Genomic DNA, 21,059 nt, shown 5'->3' on the forward strand with positions numbered 1-21,059 from the left:
TGCTCCAGAACAGCACTGTTCTTATTATTAAAAAAAAAGAAAAGATAAGGGGGTGAAGGTGCTGTAAGGCGTAATGTTCTCTGAGACAATAATAAATTCATACCATGATATTAACGCCAAATATCTCAGTGGTTGTAAGTGGTTCTCAAAGTGGGGTCCAGAGACCTCTACTCCTTGAAGGAGTTCCAGGGGGTCCCCAGCTGAATCTAGAAAAAGTTTGAAATATTTGGAACATATTTCAAACATTTAAACAAGGAAAACAACCGCACACTGTCTTCAAATGCAGTGACCACCATTTATTTACAGGGAAATAGCAACGTTTCGGCCATCAAAGATAGCCTGATGAAGGCCGCATAGGCCGAAACGTTGCTATTTCCCTGTAAATAAATGGTGGTCACTGCATTTGAAGACAGTGTGCGGTTGTTTTCCTTGTTCAATTTTGGGGCACCGTACCCTCTCCTACGCACCTGTCGTTTGTAGGTGTGCAAAAGCTTTGCTTTTCAAACATTTAAACAACACTAATCTTTTATGGGGGTCTGTGACAGATTTCAAATGGGGGTCTGTGTCCATATAGTACGTTAATTAACACTTTATAAACAAGCCAACCCGCAACTACCAATAGTTATAAGTGACTTTAAAGAAAAACAAGTTGCTTATAATAAGAAGACTTGGCAACACTGGCTGTGATGTGGCAACGACGGAAACCCGACGATTACACTGATCACAGAACTTGTAAAAGTTTATATTTACAAAAAAAGGCCAATAAATACAATTAATAAATATAAATATCTAGTTTATTTCCTTTGCTTCACTATCTAGAGACCAGTGTTTCCCAAACAGTGGGTCGGGACCCATTTTGGGGTCACGTGCACATTTTCAAGCGTTTCAAGCGAATAAATATGCCTTTATTTTTCATTTCCTAAATATAATTATTTCAAAATATTCATGAAATATAAACAAATTCAAACATTTTTCAAAAGAATTTCATAAATAAATCCAACATTACGTTTTAGTTTCCATTTCTTATTATTATAATGATTTAGAAACATAAAAAACTAGTGAAAATGGCTGATCTACAAGCGTTGTGAGCTTTTAGATTTTCTATTTTCACTAGTTTGGATCCCGGGCGAATGTCAAATTTCTCGTTTGGATCACAAAGGTTTGGGAACCACTGATCTAGAGTAGACCATGTCACTGTCACACTACGTAAGATTTGTTCTTTGCCCAGATGGCTTACCAACACAAGCTTTCTCTCATGTGTGAGTTCTCATGTGTGCCTTCAGGTGTGCATTCAGACCAAAGCATTTGCCACAAACCATACAACTAAAAGGCCTCTCACCAGTGTGAGTTATCATGTGCCTCTTCATCGTTTCGTTACGATTAAACCTCTTACCACAAACTGGACAACTGAATGGTTTTTCCCCTGTGTGAGTCCCTATGTGTCTCTTCAAGACGGTTTTCCCACCAAAGCATTTGCCACAAATTGCACAACTAAAGGGTTTCTCCCCTGTGTGCGTCCTCATGTGCCTCTTCAAGTCACTTTTTCCACTGTAGCTTTTGTCACAAACTGTACAACTAAAGGGTTTTTCTACTACAGTGGGACTCCTCATGACTGGAATTTGCAGTGAGAATTCCGGGCCTTGGGGCAGCTTGTTGTTCAAACACCATCTTTGTCCTTCGGCGTTCTGTGTCTTGTTGTCATGTGATTTTGTCAGGTCCAGTGTTGGGCTCCTTACTAAAAAGAAAAAAGTAATACATTACTTGTTACTTTTTTCATTATAATTAGATTTACATTATTTGACCTGTAACTCCCTCCCAATGGGAACTTGTTATCTTACTTTTCTGTCACTTTGGTTAAATGTGTGTGTGTACATGTATACTCTGTGTAGGGGTGGGCGATTAATCAAATTTAAATCGAAAAGGCCTGACTAATGGCCGATACATACTCCTATTTTCCCGCTGTAGTGCCGAAATGATTTTGGCTCGTCAGATATTTTCAGTAGCACCGAAGAGGCGACTTTAGGACGGTACCCCCCCCCCCCCCCCCCCCGAACCTCAAATATGTGACGTCACTCATTTGAACCGACTTTTATTCGGCTCTAAAATAGGAGTATCGGGCCTTATGCTTTGTTGTACGTGTCGAACGTGTTGCATGCTGAAAATAGCTGATCTGCAAGCTCACAACACGTCACCTCCGCAACACATGATCTTGTAGATCGGCTATTTTCAGCATGCGGAAATATGCAGGATGTGAGACATTCAGAAACGTTTGCCTTTACAATAAAAGCATCGGCTTTCACAAGTTGAAAAGAGATATGCAGTATCATTTCACATAGCCAGTGGCCAGTGTAAAAGGATTACTGATTCGGTCGGTGGCATTTCACATTGCAAAAAGGTGCAAAAAGACTGGGCACCTAAACATTGTGAGCACCTCAGTGTTAAATTGACTATTTGGCTTATATGAAACAAATGCTTGTATCACGTCACGCATGATAACAATCTTAAACTAGAGTCAGCTCTTGATATAGTGGCTCCTTTTAAAACAAAAAAGAAACATAACACCAGAATAACACCCTGGATAAATGAGCATACACGCTCACTGAAGCAAGAGTGTCGTAGAGCTGAGCGAGCCTGGAGAAAAAACAAACTCACCATCCAACTAGAGATTCTTAAAAAATCAACAGCCGCCTATAACAAAGCCTTGCGTCTAGCAAGGCAGGCATATTTCTCTGGCATTATTAATGAGAACAAGAAAAATGCCAGAGTCCTTTTCTCTACCATTGAACGACTTATAAACCCCCCCCCAGTCCTACAAGCAGTCATTCCCGGCCTCTAAAGCTAAGTGTAATGAGTTTGCATGCTTTTTTGATAACAACATTTTTAACATTAGAGCTGATATTATAAATGGTGCTGCTGCTGTTGAGAGAACATATTGTTCCCCTGTGAAGCACTTTGAGCTACATTTATGTATGAAAGGTGCTATACAAATAAAGTTTATTATTATTATTATTAATAAAGTTTGAGTGCATGCACGCACTGCACACTGGCAAGCAATGTGTCTGTGTTGTGCGCACTCGTTGAACTTGAGACAGAGACACACCACGTTGGCTCAGTGCAGCAGGCAAGACTGCCTTTCTCCCCATAAACTGCACTTGAAAGTTACGTTTAAGACACTTATGACAACAGCAAAATATAATATGTATTTGTTTACACTATCGCTACAACATGGAACTGTGGCTATCAGTAATCCTTTGATCAAGAAAAATCACACCTGTGTGAAGTGAGGGGCGCTAATATATTAAATTCTAACTCACTCAAAAACAACAATACTAATAAGAACATGAGAACAATGACCAAGGTCGGTCTGCAAGGCATTGGTCGTCATTAGGGTGGTAATTATTTATAGTTTTAACTTAATTATTGTAGTGGCTTACAAATTGAGGTCAAGGGACCATCCGGGTTACAAATACAGGTCTTAAATGAACCAAATGGACCCTTACAGGTCTGTTCCATTTGTACACTCTCAGAGTTATGGTGGTCCTCGAAATTAAAATGTTTGAGAAGCACTGGTATTATAATTGTATAGCACATGTGAAGTCCACATACCAGCTCTGACAGTGTGATATAAAAAAACAGTTCTTCAATGTTGCATCCGTTTCCCCTGGTGCCCAACCCTAGTTTCTATACATAGGTTAGTATTACCAGCAGTGTTTGGGTTTAAAGTGGACCGTGTTGTCCTGAAGTCATCAATGGCTTCAGAGTCAGACTGACAACAGAGCGGAGATGTTCCACAGTCCTCATCAGCAACACTTTCCATGTACTGAGATGAGGTGCTAGCCACAGCCTCTGTATCTCTGCAGGCAGACAGACAAGATAGACAGACAGACAGAGAGACAGACACATTGAGTTGAGCTGCTGGAAATCTGGGGACCAATCGGCAAAACAAAGGAAAAACAGCGCAAGTCAACAGTCTCAAGAGACTACGCTGCTGGTGACAGGTTCAGTTTACAATAGTTCACCAAAACTAGTTAGAACAACATTTTAGTTAACTGAAATAAAAATGGAAATGCGACATTATAAAAACAAAACGTTAACAAACTTAAACTGCATTGCGTATCTCCTCACCTCCTGCACCAATCGCTCCCACTTTTCACACAGGCATCGACCATAATATGGAGGTCTTAACGAAGCCCTTTTTTCAATTTAACAAATTATAAATTAATAATGAATTTATGAGTGCATTAAAAATGCGAAAACGCACCCAGGGCGCAGTACCCCCCGCAGCAAGTATTTGTCTTAATGAACGGCAATTAAAGATATTTATGGGGGGGCAATATCTCACAACGGGTAAGGGCTAGTACGGTATATATAAAAGCTAATCAAAATCGCAGAGCAAATGCCTCAGGAGTCAAAGTCACCTAGAGGGCCTGGTACCTCCAGAGGTTGGTGCTGGTGTGAAGGTCAGTGAGAGTGTCGTTTGTCGGAGAGTAGCAGGATCCTGGGGTGGCCCTCAGGTGGGTAGAGGAGGCTGAGGTAGGGTGGGTGTGCATGGGGAGGTAAGAAGGGGGTCTATAAGTCCAGGAAGTCTTGGGCTATCCCCCTCTCCGGATTTGAAAAGCCCCAGACTCGGGGACCGAGCTGGGAAATTAGGTGTGTGTGGAAGACTCCTTAGTGGGAATACTAGCCCTGTAGAGGGTGTGGAGGACTGGAGGTCACTGCAGACTAGTGTCTACTGGGTGTGTCTAGGCAGGGGTGGAATCTGGAATGCAACATACCGTGCATATATATATTTAGGATTTCCATCATCATCTTCACGTGTCGCTGCTGGTGACGTCATCGTCGGCCAATCAGCCTCCTCTGGTCTTTGCAGTAGTTCCTCGTCTTCCTGCAGTTGTCACCATCATCAGATTTTACTAGACTATTAATTTGTCACACAAAAATTGCAATTGATTTAACACTTATTTCAGCCCCCCAAAGAAATCACATTTTTGGCGGTTTCCCTTTAAGAGGGAACTATTAAAGTTTCAGAATCCTTTTAAACGCAGAGGGTTCCTACCTGTTCCTCTTTGATGAGTGGAGGGTCTGGTTCCTCTTGGAGCAGACTGGAGTGTCTGTCCTGATGTTCAGCAGATATCTGATCTTCACACACTGGGAAAAAGTCTAGAGGAATGACAATGTTTTTATTGTGATGTTTCTCTTCCTAAGGATGTTATCCGACTGACCATTCATCCATCATTAGGCCTTATATAATTATTACATATTACAGGTGTTGACACTAAGGTTTTCCCACCAGGTAAAGAAAACTTCCGGGCAGGTGTAGTTTGCTTTCAGGCTGACCAACTGGGCAACTGCTTGTTTGAGAGGGGATGAATGTCTATGAATGAACACAACACGTCACCAGAGCGCTCTGCCGTTTTTATTGTTGCTACACTTACAATACCAAGTGTGTAGTATTGTGAACCCATAGTGATATTCATAGCTATGTAGGTATTTGGCCTAAAAAGGCATGGATTTTTTTTATCGCACAGCCCCAGAAATTAAAAAATAAATACATTGAACAGTAATTCAAAATTGACCTATCATTTTATAATGGACGATTTACTTATCGAGCAAGTGGGTATGAGCTTTGGGCAAGTAGAACATGGTCTGTATTTGGCTAACAGGAAAGAGACCACAGTGTCAACCCCTGCCATAATCGTCTGACCGCAATGCAATCATTTGAGATAATCACAATTATAATATCTGTTATTACAATTAAGGCATTTTGCAGACACTCTTAATCCAGAGCGATTTAGAACAACACAAGGTAAATACAATACATACATCAAATGCATAGAAATAGTCATAGGTCTAGAATCACAAGTAAACTAATAAGCTTCCTATATCATCAGTCTAACAGTAGAACATCCGTACATTGAAACTATAAATACTATATAGGATGCCAGATCAATGACCTGGCATCCGTCTACATAAGATGCTACCTGTTATGTTTTCCTTGTGAAACGTAATTTACCAGATTCCATTGTGGCTTGTTTTAAAGGTGTTGTTTTTGTGTGGGGACTGCGGATGATCTGCAATTGCTAAGTCCAGTATATTTACATTACATTGATATGTAGGGATGGAGTGCGATAACCGATACCCGATAACAAGCTTATTGAGTACCCGGTATTAATAGGTTTTGGGCTTATCAAGCCTGTTATCGAGCATAGCAGCCCATGACGTCATGTTCAAACAATCATGGCAAGAGGCGATCAAGAAAATAAATGTAATCATCCGTGCTGGCACAAACATGTCGGTCTAAAAGTGTATTCATACCTACCAATCAGCGCTGCCAGGGTAAACAAAATAACACTCTGAAGAGTTTCTTTAATATTATTTTATTGGTAAAAAAGTCAATTGCCTGTTAGAAATGCACTGTATTTGAAGGCCCTAGTAAAAGATACTGGTTGTTTTCAGAATGTATTGTCTCCTGTCTTTCCACAAAATAATATAAAATGCTCGATAGTGGGCTCGATAAGAATCCGGCTCGATAAGCCTTATTGATAAGGTGATCGTTATCAATAAAATTAACGTCCCTATTGATATGTACTATTGTTCATTAATAACAAGCTGTATGTTGTGAACTTGTAGATCGACTATTTTCACAGAGACAACGAGAACACAAGGTGCAATATTGGAGAGTTTACGGGGGCCAGTTTCGAATTGCAGCCGTCCGTAGGTGCCCTTTGAGAGCAGTTTTGAAGGAGTCAAGGGATTCGCATGTCTTAATGACTGTAGGTAGAGCGTTCCACCTTTTGGTGGCATAGGAGCGAAAATAATTTAGTCCCTTGTTTGTGCTGAATCTGGGTTGTACATGGTTTGTTGCAATCCCTCTGGTGTTGTGGGCGTGGACTTCGTTAACAATAACATTAAGGAAGTATTTAGACAGGTACATGGGAATCTTGGTTGTGTATCGAATCGACCATAAGCCATTCCAGCCTGTCAAAGTGGGAAGGGGTGAGGTGGGGTCGGGGGTGAGGTCAAGTGGGAGCCTGACCAGTTTGTTTTGGGAAGTCTGGAGCCTTGTTTTAAGGGCCTTTGAGGTGCTGTGGTACCAGGAGGTGCATCGTCCACTCACTGTTAACAGTTTTTGTATTGAGTTGTACTTGAAATGTACTGTAATTCTGCAAACTGTTAATAAATCAATCAATACATGCATATAGTCGAAGAAACCTTGTAAGGGCTCCTGTTAGGGTCTTCATGGTGTTTTTGTTGACCATCCTGCAGTGTAAAGGATACCCTAACCATAGGGTTAGGGTTAACTTAGCTCTGGTCCATAGCCTTCTACTGCTTCTACGATTCTGCCCAGCTCTAATGCGCGCATTAGAGCGCCTGCCCTGTGCTACTCATAATATTCTATAATATATTAATATTATATAATTATATCAATATGAATACCGTCCGTACCAGGATGTTTGTGGTATAGTTCCAGGGTTCTGATGAAAAAAGTGAAAATATCGTCCGCTGCGGCGCTCAATCGCTCATTGACGAACAACCGCAACGTCTCCACGTCACACATTTTACTCTAAATTCAAAGTAACAAATTAATAAAGAAACAAAGTATGTGGTTGTTGGTTTTTCACCAGATCGCAGATGCAGTATTCTTCAGAAGCTGGTCCATAAATAAACCGTTGAGTTATATGTTATTATTTTCTATGGCGTATTATATTGTAACACTTACTGATACATGAACGGTTATTTATATACTTATTTACGTTTCTGTTTATTTTACTTTCCAGACACCGCTTGGTTTTCTACACGAAGCTCCCTCTGAGCTCCCTCCTCCACGTAAACAAACAATGCAAGAAGAAATACTTCCGGGTCGACGTTTGTTTCCGCGCACGCCGCACGTCAGTCAAAGCAGTGGTTGCCAAACAGTGGCTCGGGCATACTCAAAGGGCTCGGGAGTCGGGACCATAGAGTATAAAGGAGGCTCGGGACCCATATTTGGGCCGCAGACCCATTTTTATGGGTCGTTTTCCTATGGCTAAATGTAGCTCTAAATGGCCGGAATTCAACATTTACTTGAGTAAAAGTCCAAAAGTATTGGTATCAAAATGTACTTTAAGTGCCAAAAGTAGAAAGTACTCATTATGCAGAATGTCCCATTTCACACGTTTTCAAATGTTAAAAACCGTTGGAAAATAGCAAATCTACAAGCTCACAATGCGTCACATCACGACACATTGTGAGCTTTACGATCGGCTAGTAACAAGTACCTAACTTAGTCAATTAGTCAAGTAAAGTACAAATACGGTACCTCAATATTGCAGTTAAGTACAGTACTAAATGTACTTAAGTTACTTTCCACCACTGGTTTTTAATTATTATTATTTCAAAATATCTTCAAAAAATGTATGTCCCCCAAAACTCTAATATTTAAAAAAAAAAGATAAATAAAATAAAAGAAGTATAGGGCCGTGTAACATCAGAATGGGCTCTAGGCAAAGGGCTATACATGTTTTGATCATAATCTGCAGTTTACAGCAGCATAATTTCAGACAGAGACAGTTTTACAGATTTAGTTACCATAATTCCTTACAAATTATGTCATTGCACACAGGTGTGCACCTACAGCCATCTCAAGGTACAGCATGTTCAGCATTGAGCAGTAAGCTAATAATGCCATTGATATTTCAGTATTGTCTTTTTTTCCTCTTTTTCTTTAAGGGAAAAAGGATGTCAAAAACAAATAGCAGCAAACTCCTCTCCAGGCAGCCAATCACCAGGCACAGGAACATTGTTTTTCTGCAGGGACCACCTTTTTCACAGAGCTTGGTTGTTGATGGGCACTGATAGGGCGCTTGTTTTACAGGTTAGGGTTTAGGTTAGGTTTAGGCATAGTTTTTGTGAGGTTTAGACATAGTTTTTGTGAGGTAGGATTAGGGTTAGTTTAAGGCATAGTTTTTGTGAGGTTAGGGTTAGGTTTAGGCATAGTTTTTGTGAGGTTATATAACCCCGCCCTATTAGTAGTAGCCGGTGCTGTAAAACAAGCGCCCAATCAGTGCCCATCGACTCCCAGGCTGTGCGAAAAAGAGAGTCCCCTATATTTTCTCAACATCCGGTCCGGGGACCATGGGTCTACTCAAAATGGACCTTTACAGGTCTGTAACTCTGAGTGTACAAACGAGATAGGTTGATCTGATTACTTTTCTGTGGTACAGGATATCAAAACCCACATAAAAGAAAAAAAACGGATCACCTCTGCAATGAGTTTATTAAAAATTCATCCTTATTTTGGTCGTAAGGACCTTCCTCAAGAATCTCATTGGCTGGCCACATGAAGTCTAAGATCACATGGTAGCTACTTGTTTTAATTTTTGTTCTAATTTGCTGAATTAAACCTGGTATTTGTTGCACCATGGCAGGAGAAATATGAAAATTCCTTCCTCATGTGCAAAATAAAAGCCTTAACTGTACAGTAAGTTATGAATATTGGGAAGGAATGTCCACCTCAATATACAGTAAATCATGTGCAACATTTTACAATAAATGTACATTTTAAATATTTACATTAATACAAACTTCATTTCAGTAAAAGGTTTCACAGTTCAATGTATTAAAAGCTTATTGTAACATGTGTAAATACATATTTCTAATATTTACACACATGAACCCTAACTGATGCATTGTGAAGCACACGTTGCCCCTGGACAACTGGTCACTGTTCTTACTTATTTCTTTCAAAGACAAGGTGCTGAGGCGTAATGTCTATAATGAACCACATTGTCACTGACGTGCAGAAACCTCGTAGTTCCATGTTTAAAATGTTTATGTTTTTCATTAATTAATCCGTACTTAGTTGTGTCATGCTAAAAGTAGCAGAAATAGCAAGGATTTTGAAAAATGTGTCTTAAGTGTGTCCGTGGGTTTCATAGATAGAAAAGAAGAGCTTGTGGCTAACTAACTGCATTGGTTCCATTGGAACGCATTTTTCCATTTCCTGAAAGGTTTTGGCGGGACGTACACAATGTTTCGTACTGACGAGCCAGGTGGAACCGACGAACCGTCCCTTTCATCATAGGTTCGATTCCCTGGGTAACAGTCCTCGGTGCAAGTGGTCCGTGTCGCGTAAGTTGTTGCGGTCGGCGCTTCCATTCCTCGCCGGCAAAAACGGCGTGTCCGCCGCGGCGGCCCTCAGGGCGGCGTCCTCGTTGGTGATGACCACCACATAGCGGTCGTCCTCGTCCTCCAGGCTGCCGTGGACGTCCGCCGTGACCGTGGAGTTCTCCGGTGCCGTTCGCCGGTTGTTGCTGCTGCTGCAGCAGGAAGGGGAGGAGCTAAACAGGGGTCCGGGGGAGTTGTTGTGAGACGCCGCCGCCTCTCCGTCAGGGTCGTCTTCGGCGAAGCTGGTGTTGATGTAGACGATGTCCTCCTTGCTGGAGGACTCGGGGAGCTTCTCTGTGAGCTTCTCCAGGCGCTCTCGCAGCTCAGGGAAGAAGGGCCGGTCCAGTGGGTCAGCCCTCCAGCAGCTGTACATGATCTCGAACCTTGACACAAAACGTGCGTGTGCACACACACACACACACACACACACACACACACACACACACACACACACACACACACACAAACGCATTCACACGCACGCACACACACACAAGCACACAATATTTCAAAATCACACCGTGTGAAGTGAGTGGTGCAACTCCGTGTGGGGGTCCCTGGAACTTCCAGACCCACAGGAACGCGGCCAGGGTGCTAGTTTACTACTTTAATTTCCTCCTGAGGTGTCATCTGATCTACTTTCTACTTTCAAAATAATGAAACCCAAAACAAACTTTGAGGCTACAGCACAGACAGTCAAATCATGAGTGAACACTGTACTGACATGCAAATGAACCAAAATAAGTTAAATCACAGTTTCTCAATGTTAGCGACCATGGGTCCAAATAGACGGGTCTGTAACTCTCAGAGTTACAGTAAATAAACACCAGTGTAGATTCGGGTACCACAGATTATGAAGATTATGAAATAGGGGTCCATGGCCTAATCAATGCTCATTGGTTGAGAATCACCAACTTACATGAACACTGAGCATTCTTCAAGTGTAGAAGTGTTTGATTTTATTTAATTGTATACCGTATATTCGGACATCATGTTAAAAGAAATGTACATGACATACATGTACATTTTATTGTACAAAAAGCATGATAAACTACGTCAATTCCATTGTCCTTGGTCAAACCATAACGATAAAGAACAGACATTGGTATTGGGTACAGGTTTGGTTGAGAAGCACTCACAGCTCATCCAGACAGTCGGCTGGCTTCTTCAGCCTGTGGCCCTCCAGAAGGTAATCATAGATCTCATGGTTCTGGATGCCAGGGTAGGGCGTCATGCCTCGTGTAGAAATCTCCCACATGGTAATGCCAAATGCCCACTGCACAATAATATGAAACACACATGTTTAGCATTCAAGTGGTATACTGTACTTATATGAAAAATAGCAGATCTACTGTACAAGCTCATAGTGCGGCATGAGTGCCGCGCTATGAGCTTGTAGAGCTCAAATATTTGCTTCTGGGGGTACCTGGAACAACATATTTTCAGATGGCGACCATGAAATACAGACAATTCTGTGGGTCCTGAAATAGTTTGAGAACCACTGACATGAAACATGAGTTATTCAGAAAACTGTCATGATTTAGATTTGAGACATAATACATTTTGTAGAATCTGGTCTCAGTCCTAAGTGGTTTAATAGTTTGATGGGTGAGAACTCACCAGTTTACCAACTCGCCGCGATTTAGTGCATTTTAGCTTGACTTCACCTTCATTTAAATTGCATTGAATTGAGAGAGAGGATAGTTGTTTAGAGTTAACACTAGAGAAAGTAGGAATGCCAAAAGTTTAAACACCAAAGTACCGAAACAATGTAATTCATTAGTAAACTATTCCTGAAATGGTAGGCCTACTTATCATTGGTATTCACATACTCACCTTTTTTCATCATCTAGCTGACCATTTAATTGCTCAAAATAATTTGATCACGTTGGAAATTAACTATAACATCTGTGAGTTTGACATACTACACTGATGAAGACAGCATGTTAGCATAACGATGAAGACATTGATGAAGAATTTTCACTGTGGCGACTTGGTAAACTGGTGAGTTCTCCAGTATCCGTTTGATGACTGGCGGATTCTCCGGTAGGAGACTCCATTGAATCACTCCGCCAATGTGACAAAAAACAAAAACATATGCTTAACATATGAGGTGTGCAATTGATAGAAAATAAGTAAAAAAGAATTGGGTGAACTACTCCTTCAAGTACAATTCTGAGGTACCTTTGCTTTACTTGAGTATATGTTTCTATACTTCTGTACTTCTGCTCCACCACATCCCAGAGGCAAATATTATACATTTTCACTCCGCAGAGAACCGTGGCATATTTGAAGTCGATCGGTTGGACGGTTCTTGAGATACACAGACAGATACGCAGATACACACACAGAGAGTTTGTGCATTTATAGTAGGATGCTTTGCATTTGTTTACGTTTCAATTAAACAAATTTCTCTCAATTACAAATCTTTTGCTAAACAATGTGCACTCACAGAATTTTAAGGTGTGAATAGAATGGAATAGAATAGAATAGAAGCAACAATTAAAAGCACAATATCGGCAATTAAAAGCTCCGAAATGGATGAATCACAAAAAAAGCCAAAGCCAAGTCTCCATTGTGGTGTGGGATGGTCTACTTCACAATACTTCAGCACAAAGCACTTTCAGTAACATTCCTATGAATGATGAATGTGGAAGTCAAGTAGAAAAGTGCATGAATCCATGCTCAAATGGAAACCAGTCTTACTTTCTGACACATGACTGTATAGTACTTATTTATTAACATTTGAGTGTAAAAGCTGACTATTACTGGAATGGAACCAGTGTTGTTGTTACCTCCTGTCTGACACATTCACACGGCTGTAAACTCAGCACATTCTGACTGAAATGGTGACTGTATTACTGGAAAGGAACCTGTGTTGCCATGTGTCTGACACAGTCACACTGCACTAAGCACATTTGGACTTAAATGCAAGTGCAGTAGTAGAAGATGATGCTCACCACGTCACTTTTTATAGTAAAAACTCTGTCGGCCAGGCTCTCTACAGCGATCCATTTGACGGGCATTTTGGCTATTCTGCCTTGCCGGTAATAATCCCCACTGTAGATCTTCTTGGACAAACCGAAGTCTGCCACACAGACCGTCATGTCATCGCGCAGCCTGCCAGGAAAACAATGAACCGTCATTTCATTATGTTCAACAGTTTGGATAGATATAGTCTCAATCAGCAACGTACACAATGTACACATGTCTATAACAATAATACTTTTATGGTTGCAAATAACTGCAGCTGCAAACAGTACTCAAAACAAGTAGATTAGACGTGCATCTTTTTTTTTAAATGGCACCACACCCCCTCAAGAAGTTACTTTAAGGAGTAATTCAGTCCCAAAATGACCTTTTTGCTATTAATTTGTCACACCATGAAATATTGAATCGTTTCTTTCTCTAAATGAAGAATCCGAAAATTTATTGAAGAAAATTGGGATCCAAGACAGCTAAACTAACTAAAAATAATATATTTATACGTTTTGTTGTAATTGAAGTGTCAAGAGGTTATACATAGATTTATTTCATTGTTTTGCTGTTGTTAAGCTTGGACCACTATGTCCTATTCATCAAATCTTTTGGGGGATTTGGGGAAGTACACAAACTACTCCACACAAAAGGTAAAACCTACATGCAGTTGCGAGCAGCCAGGTCACGGTGCAGAAAGTTACGGCTGCTCAGATACTCCATACCCAGGGCAATGTCAATCATGAACTTGAGAAGTGTCTGAGTGGGCAAGAACTGTGTGAAAAGACAAAATCATATTCTTTATTACAATCACATTTATCAAAGGAAAAACTCATTACTTACTTTCCCCATTTTGAGGATTACCTAAAAATACAGTACTACTGAGCTAGTACTATCTGCGCAATAGTCATTCAACATTCAGTGAGAGACCAAGGACGCCTTGTCTCTGACTGGAAGCTTACATGGCGGTAGCAGTGGCTCAGGATGCGCAGCCGTTTGGGAATTGGAAGATAACCAGTTCGATCGCCGGCTCCCTGGTTATTGTCAATTTGTCTTTGAGGAAGACACTGAACCTTGAATTGTTCCCCATCAGCACAGGTGGTGGTACCTTGCACTGGTTAGCATTTTGGATATAGGCATTATAGATAAATGCACTGTTTACCATCCATGAATTAAATTACTTACACAGATTGCGCTTTTCTCAGTTAACCATTACAATCACATTCAAACCTTACACAGATAGTGGTTGTTACTACTGTTAGCGGCAGCTCAACTGCAGTTGCTTATCTGTTATACAATGTAAAACCATGTACTGAGTGGCCTTAGTTATTCATTGATTATTCAGTAGGCTAACCACTGAATAATGGTTGAAAATGTACCATGCTTCTTACCAGCGGGCTGTCGCCTAAGCGTGAGCGTAGCAGGAAGCTGTGCAGGTCCCCATATCTCATGAAAGGAAGGATGACCATAGGTTTGGGAGAGTGTCCCCCCGAGCCAACCTCCAAACACACACCTATAGCAATAACAAGTTACCGTACACACTCTGAGGATGTATTATAACATAAAACACACACCTAGAAATAACAAGTTACCGTACACACTCTGAGGATGTATTATAACATAAAACACACACCTAGAAATAACAAGTTACCATACACACTCTGAGGATGTATTATACCATATAACACACACCTAGCAATAACAAGTTACCATACACACTCTGAGGATGTATTATACCATACAACACGCAAATAGCATGAAATTATTCAACACAGTAGTACATCTTTGTTAACCTGACGCTGCCAGATGAGGGCGGTATTGGGGAAACATATTCCCCAACACAACACTCATCTGGGATCTCTGACGGAGTTGAGCCCTGAGTCAGATCTGCTTCGTACCGAACCAATCAGCGTGAGCTATGTGCGAAACCGGATGTGAAGCTATATAGACACGTCAATATGATTGGTTGTGTTTGCACGCCCACACGGTGATAGACAGACGCTCCCATCCAATCATCTACCATGTATCTTGAAAAAAAGGAACAGCCCCGTCATCGAATTTGCTTCCGCGATCCCAGATCCCAATAAGCTGTGAAACAAATTTGTGTAGCAAGCTTTTTGGATCTGGCAGCGTCAGGTTACATCTTTGTATGACAAAAGTAGAAATCACACTATATTTTCTTATAAGGGACGTGTTAAAGGTGGTGTAATTCTTTCAATGACACAAAACGCTTTTTGTTAAAAAAATAATAATCTCCATTATGATAAGTAATCATTGCTATAGAGTGTTTGTTCAGTATCAGGGGTCTCCCACTTTCTCAATCTCTTTAATGTACAGAAAGTCAGAAACTAATCTTTTCAGGAGGGTTGCCAATTTTCATCCAATCAGAAAAAAACAGGAACGCACCCAGGGTGCCGGCCAGTTTCCGGCAAGCCGCCCCGCGTCCGAAACGGTTGAGAAATGACAGAGTTACCGTGTGGGGGTCCCTCTACTGTACTGTAGCACTATACTATCACTGTACTGGCACACCCGAAATCACCATATATACAGTTAATATGTGCGTGTGTGTGTTTGTGTGTGTGTTAGTTTGTGTGTTCGTGCTCAGACACACCCACCCACCCAGCCAGCCATCCAGCCAGCCAGCCAGCCACCCACACACATAGCTCCGTAAGGGAGTGGTTGCACCACTCAAAAAGAACCCATTCATTCAATTTTATAGAGTTCCTGTTCCAATTTAGTCTCTTTGTTTATTTGATTCATCGCTTCCAATTGCACTTGAAATTGGAAGCCATGAAGCAAATATATACGCATATATGTACACTGTATGCATTCTCTCTCCTGATTGGATAAAATGTGTATCCTCACCTGTTTAATAAAGACTGGTAGAGACAGAAAGACACCTGTTATTGAACAAACTCTATAACAGAATACAGAGCTATTTGACACTTATTTAAAAACAAATCACTTACTGCACCTTTAATTACAATAGGTTGTAGGATATGCAGAAACATATTGTACTTACCTAATAGACAAATGACGTTGGGATGGTTGAAATCTTTCATGCAGGCAGCCTCGTTCAGAAACTCCTCTATCTCCCTTTGGGACAAACTGTCCACTGAAAAGGAGTGCCAGCTGGTTTATCACATGTGTTTTATATTTCATTTCATAGCGTCGATGTTGTATCATCAACAGGAATGCATCTAACAAAAGCGAAAGCTCACATTTCATTGTCTTCACCGCAACTTTTTCTGATGTTCCATCTGGCTGCCTCAGTTGTCCCTCCACCACTGAGCCGAATTCACCTGTCCAAAAGGAGAAACTGCTTTAAAATATACATCGGGCAGAAACCAGCTAACTCCAAAATGTTCATTTATCAGGAAATGAAAAGTATATATATATATTTTAAACGAAGCAATACTGCCTCATCAAAGTTGATATTGTGACTTTATATATGAGGGTGAGAGGGGGTGGAATTAGCTGCTTTAGGTGACAGTTTGAGGGTCCAAAGGAGTTAGCTGGTTTTGTCAGAAGCAATTTTTTATTATTTTCATTGGTTCAATATTTTTTTCAACCAACACACAGACGAAAAGGGTGTTCAATAGCATTGATTTATGGAAGAAAAATCACAGTGGTGCAACTCCGTGTGGGTATGTAGTACTTATATTCATGTTTTCCATCCTTACATGGATTAAAATATTGGACACCTTGTGTGTCCAAAGTAACCCGTTTTCTGTTCAGGAAAACCTCTTGTCACAGGCAAAACCCACAGGTCTACGCACTTAACCACTTTCACTTTGACAAAAATAGGCAATCTAAAAGCTGGTTATTTTCACTACTTGTACAACAAAGCACAGCATTAATGTACGAAAGATATAAATGTTGAAATGCAGAGGTTTCTGCCCGACAGCCAGCAACAATGATATTATATTGTCTCTCTCACCCTCTCCAAGAACCTTCCCGATGGAAAGCAGGTTCCTAGTGATCATCACATCCTGAAGTTTGGCCCGCAGTTCTTCACTGATAACAAGGTTCCCAACTACAACAAATATCAAACGCATGTTTAAGGATATAGTAATGAATACAAAGGTGTGAATTAATACAAATCTTGTTATTTTTAAATGTAAGAAATTAGGCTTTCTGCATAGTGAGTATTTTTTGTTTTAACGCCAATACTATTCGTGGTATTGTTGCCTTTATATAAGAAACAAATACCAGTACTTCTCCCAAAGGTACATGTGTACACATAATTATTACCCCCACAACAGCAGTTTAGAACCTACGTGTGATCTCTATGGCTGATCGGTTATAGGACCTCTGGGGTCTGTATTGTACGATCTGGATCGGTTGCTTGTCTCCACTTGCAAAGATCCTCCTGCGGGGGGCGACAAAGTTAAACAAAATGAGGACAACGCCACAGACAAACATCTGTGATTCAACAACAACAGTTTTTGTGCAGTTAGTTTAGTTAGGCATTTCATTTGGAATATCGGGTGTAGGTTAGGAGTGAGTCGGCGATCTATATGTATAGAGAGTCTGGGGATAGAAATTATTTTATTGTTTTGAATCGTAACTCGTGACACACTTCTTATCGGTATCCTTAGCGGCAAGACTGAGTCACAGACTTCATAATGATTTCCAGAACAGCAGCAGCTGCGAGAGTGGAGCTCCTCCAGCTGTAAAGCAAAGCTACGCATGGTGTCAGGTGCAAGGCTGGGTGATTAAAGGGAAAAGAAACATCCTATTTAAAAGAGCTATAGGAAGCATTTAGGCTAGTTCAATGTTTCTTGGGTCAGGGGACAACCAGGGGTCCAAATGGACAACAATAGGTCTGTAACTCAGAGAGTTACATTCTGTACATTCACTGAATTAAATTAACAGTATAAGATGTTATACAGTATAGTGTCCGGTGTCCCATAGATGAAATACATTTGTATCAAATAGGGGTCTGTGGCCTGATGTAGGCTATATCAAACGTTTTTTGAAACTGGAGATCCTTGAAATTACAAAAGGTTGAGAATATCACTGATGTAGTTATTGAAGTTAATGGAAGTGGGCTTGAAAGAGGAGTGAACAGTGCTGGTGTCAGCAGTCACACAATGTCCTCTATTATAACATGACGCGTGGCTGTGGCTCAGACAACCACGCACACACACACACACACACACACACACACACACACACACACACACATACACACACACACACACACACACTCACTCACTGGGCTGCAGATAATGCACAGTGCAGTGCTTCTCTCAAACAATTTCATGTCAAGATTTTGTGCCAGGGACCCCCATAAGAGAAGGTTGTAGTTGTTAGATTAGAATTAATACAGAATTCTACAGTCTATACAAGGGGTTCTCAACGTTTTTGGCTGGGGACCCCCGGAAATGCTTTGTTCATGTCTCGTGAAATCATTGAACTGTTCTTCATTTTGCTGAAGATCCCCTGGAATCCCCCTCAAACCAACCCAATCAACTTTGGAGCAGCGTTTTTGCGACTTGAAGATGAATTGTTTGGACGGTGAGGGGGGCAGGTTAAGTCAACATGCCCAGTGGTGGAAAGTAACTAAGTAAATTTACTTAAGTTATGTACTTAAGTAATAAGTACATAACGTTGCTCTCCCCAGGTTGGCGGAGGGTGTGTAGAGCCCAGGATCACAGTAGATGATTGGCACAGGGGTGAAAAAAATGGGTTACAAAAATCGTGGGATAAAAAATATATTAAAAAAAAAAAAAGTTATAGTTATGTACTTTAGTACAGTTTTAAGGAATTTGTACTTTACTTGAGTATTTCCAATTTCCAATACTTTTACTTCTACTCCACTGCATCTCAGAGGCAAATATTGTACTTTTACTCCATTACATTTATTTGAAAACTGTAGTTACTAATTACTTTGTAGATTATTATTACAAAACATACAAGAACCACTTCAGCCATTTGAAAATAGTCACAATGTGACGCATTGTGAGCTTGTAAATCTGCTATTTTCAAATGATTTTGACAATTTCAATTGAGACAGTACACAACAGTACTTTTACTTTTGGTACATTAAGTACATTTTGATGCCAATACATTTGCACTTTCACTCAAGTACATTTTGAATTCTGGACTGTAGCGGAGTAGTTCTGTGTTGCAGTATTGATACTTTAACCCATTTTGGGCGGGAACCCCTTTTGGTGTTGGCATTATGTTATGCTTTAGCTATTGAAAACTAGCAGTGGCGCGCTACGAGCTTGTAGGTCTGCTATTTTTGAAAAATCGAAGAACGACTGACATGGAAACATAGCTTTTTCAGAAAACTGTCGGGATGTAGAAGACATTTTTAGAATTTGATCTCAAGTCAGAATGGGTTAAAACAATTGAGTACTTTTTCCACCACTGTTGTTTGTACTGGGGGACGGGGACTGGGACGGGGACGGGGGACATACCCAAACCACGCGTCCGTGGTGCCGTTGTGAGCGCACACAGCCACCCAGAGGACCAGCAGCAGCAGACAGACGCCACACACCACCCCCAGAGCTATGTAGGCAGAGTCTGAGCCCCTGCTGTCAGGACTGGGTGACGGAGACGCCGTCCAACCTGGGGAGAGACGGCAACAGGAAGAATGATATAAAGTCCACTCAAGCAGGGATAATATTACAAGAACCCACATTTAACCCGTTATAACCTGAGGCTGATTCTTATAAATGTATTCTAAATCCTAACAGTTTTCTGAAGAAAAAAAAAACTTGTCAGTGTTTTGCAAACTTTGTCCATGTCACAGACCCCCAAAATGTATTTTTTTTGCAGGGACCCCCATGCAGAAGCAACGATTTTTGGCTTTATATATATAATATAATGTATATAATATATATAGCTATTTTTGAATAGCCAACTTACATAAAAAATGACACAGATGCTTTCAATGGGTTAAGAGTCATGCTTTTTAGAGGTTGAAATGTACTGTATATGTTGCTGTCACTGTCAGTAAGGAGTTAAAGGGAAACCCATTTCAGAGCAGGATTCTACTGTATATTGTGGCTGTGCATTGTCAGCTAATTTCAACGGAGCGGCAGTGGCTCAGGAGGTAGAGAGGCCACTTGGGAATCGGAAGGTTCCCGGTTCGATCCCTGGGTTAAGGTTGAAGAGTCCTTGAGCAAGACGCCGAAACTCTAATGCTGCATTCACTCTATTTTGTCTATTTTGTCTTGTTTTATTAGTGATTTAGTTCTTGACTTGTTTTATTGACTATTGACTTGTTTTAATTTTATTGTTGTTAAAGCACTTTGTGACTGTAATTGTCTGTGAAAGGTGCTCTATAAATAAACTTTACTTACTTACTCATATGCAAAGATACAGTCTACCATTCATTGTCAATGGAAGCCAGCGAAATGAAGATACAAAGATACACCCAACATTTAATTGTAGCTGCTGCAAAAGCTACTTCTCAACTTCAGCTACAAAGATACAAAGCTACAAATACGCTGTGTAGCTTTGCACCTTTGTATCTTTGTATCTTTTGCATCTGCCAGTGTGAACGCAGCATAACTGCTCCCGATGAGCAGGTTAGTGCCTAGTATGTGTGTGAACTGTGAATGTAATGCACATTCTAAAGCACTTTGGATAAAGGTCCTATGTACCATTTAATACAGAGCACTAACCTGAACTGCATTAAAATAATAATAATAATAATAATGTTGTTGTTGTTGTTGTTGTTGTTGTTGTTAATAATGATTATTATTATTGTAAAGCCATTTTAAGTGACATGATAATGACTCTGAGTTTATTTGACTGAAAGACGGATATTAAATTAGGATTAACAAATAACACTTTATCAATTGTGTCACAGCATTGCAAAGCTCCCATAATGAATAACAACGCTCTAGTTCTTAAAGAGTGACAAGTTGATTTGCGGCCTTTAAATACTTTTTGTAGCCTGAAGATAAACTGCATCA

General features: G+C 40.5%; 2 protein-coding genes across 2 annotated transcripts in view; both read right to left on the minus strand.

Annotated features, from left to right (window-relative positions):
* Positions 1-1,040: 1,040 nt before the first annotated feature.
* Positions 1,041-8,117, minus strand: LOC308328534 (uncharacterized protein). The gene is made up of 5 exons (XM_080782419.1): positions 7,447-8,117; positions 5,057-5,160; positions 4,776-4,885; positions 3,703-3,854; positions 1,041-1,735 (listed from the first exon to the last, which is right to left on the minus strand). The coding sequence occupies exons 1-5, from the start codon at positions 7,556-7,558 to the stop codon at positions 1,254-1,256; spliced, it is 960 nt and encodes a 319-aa protein (XP_080638545.1). The 5' UTR covers positions 7,559-8,117; the 3' UTR covers positions 1,041-1,253.
* Positions 8,118-8,334: 217 nt separating this feature from the next.
* Positions 8,335-21,059, minus strand: part of mertka (c-mer proto-oncogene tyrosine kinase a) — a 28,111-nt gene continuing 15,386 nt past the window's right edge. Inside the window, exons 10-19 of the mRNA XM_080782418.1 lie at positions 19,554-19,704; positions 17,403-17,494; positions 17,063-17,158; positions 16,344-16,424; positions 16,145-16,237; positions 14,514-14,635; positions 13,787-13,896; positions 13,107-13,266; positions 11,286-11,422; positions 8,335-10,529 (exon numbers count right to left, since the gene is read on the minus strand). Of these exons, the coding sequence (XP_080638544.1) occupies positions 10,058-10,529; positions 11,286-11,422; positions 13,107-13,266; positions 13,787-13,896; positions 14,514-14,635; positions 16,145-16,237; positions 16,344-16,424; positions 17,063-17,158; positions 17,403-17,494; positions 19,554-19,704 (1,514 nt within the window). The 3' untranslated portion in view covers positions 8,335-10,057. The remainder of the gene's footprint in view (positions 10,530-11,285; positions 11,423-13,106; positions 13,267-13,786; positions 13,897-14,513; positions 14,636-16,144; positions 16,238-16,343; positions 16,425-17,062; positions 17,159-17,402; positions 17,495-19,553; positions 19,705-21,059) is intronic.

Source organism: Protomyctophum bolini, assembly GCF_963924005.1.
Source record: "Protomyctophum bolini genome assembly, chromosome: 14".
In the NCBI taxonomy this organism is placed as follows: Eukaryota; Metazoa; Chordata; class Actinopteri; order Myctophiformes; family Myctophidae; genus Protomyctophum; species Protomyctophum bolini.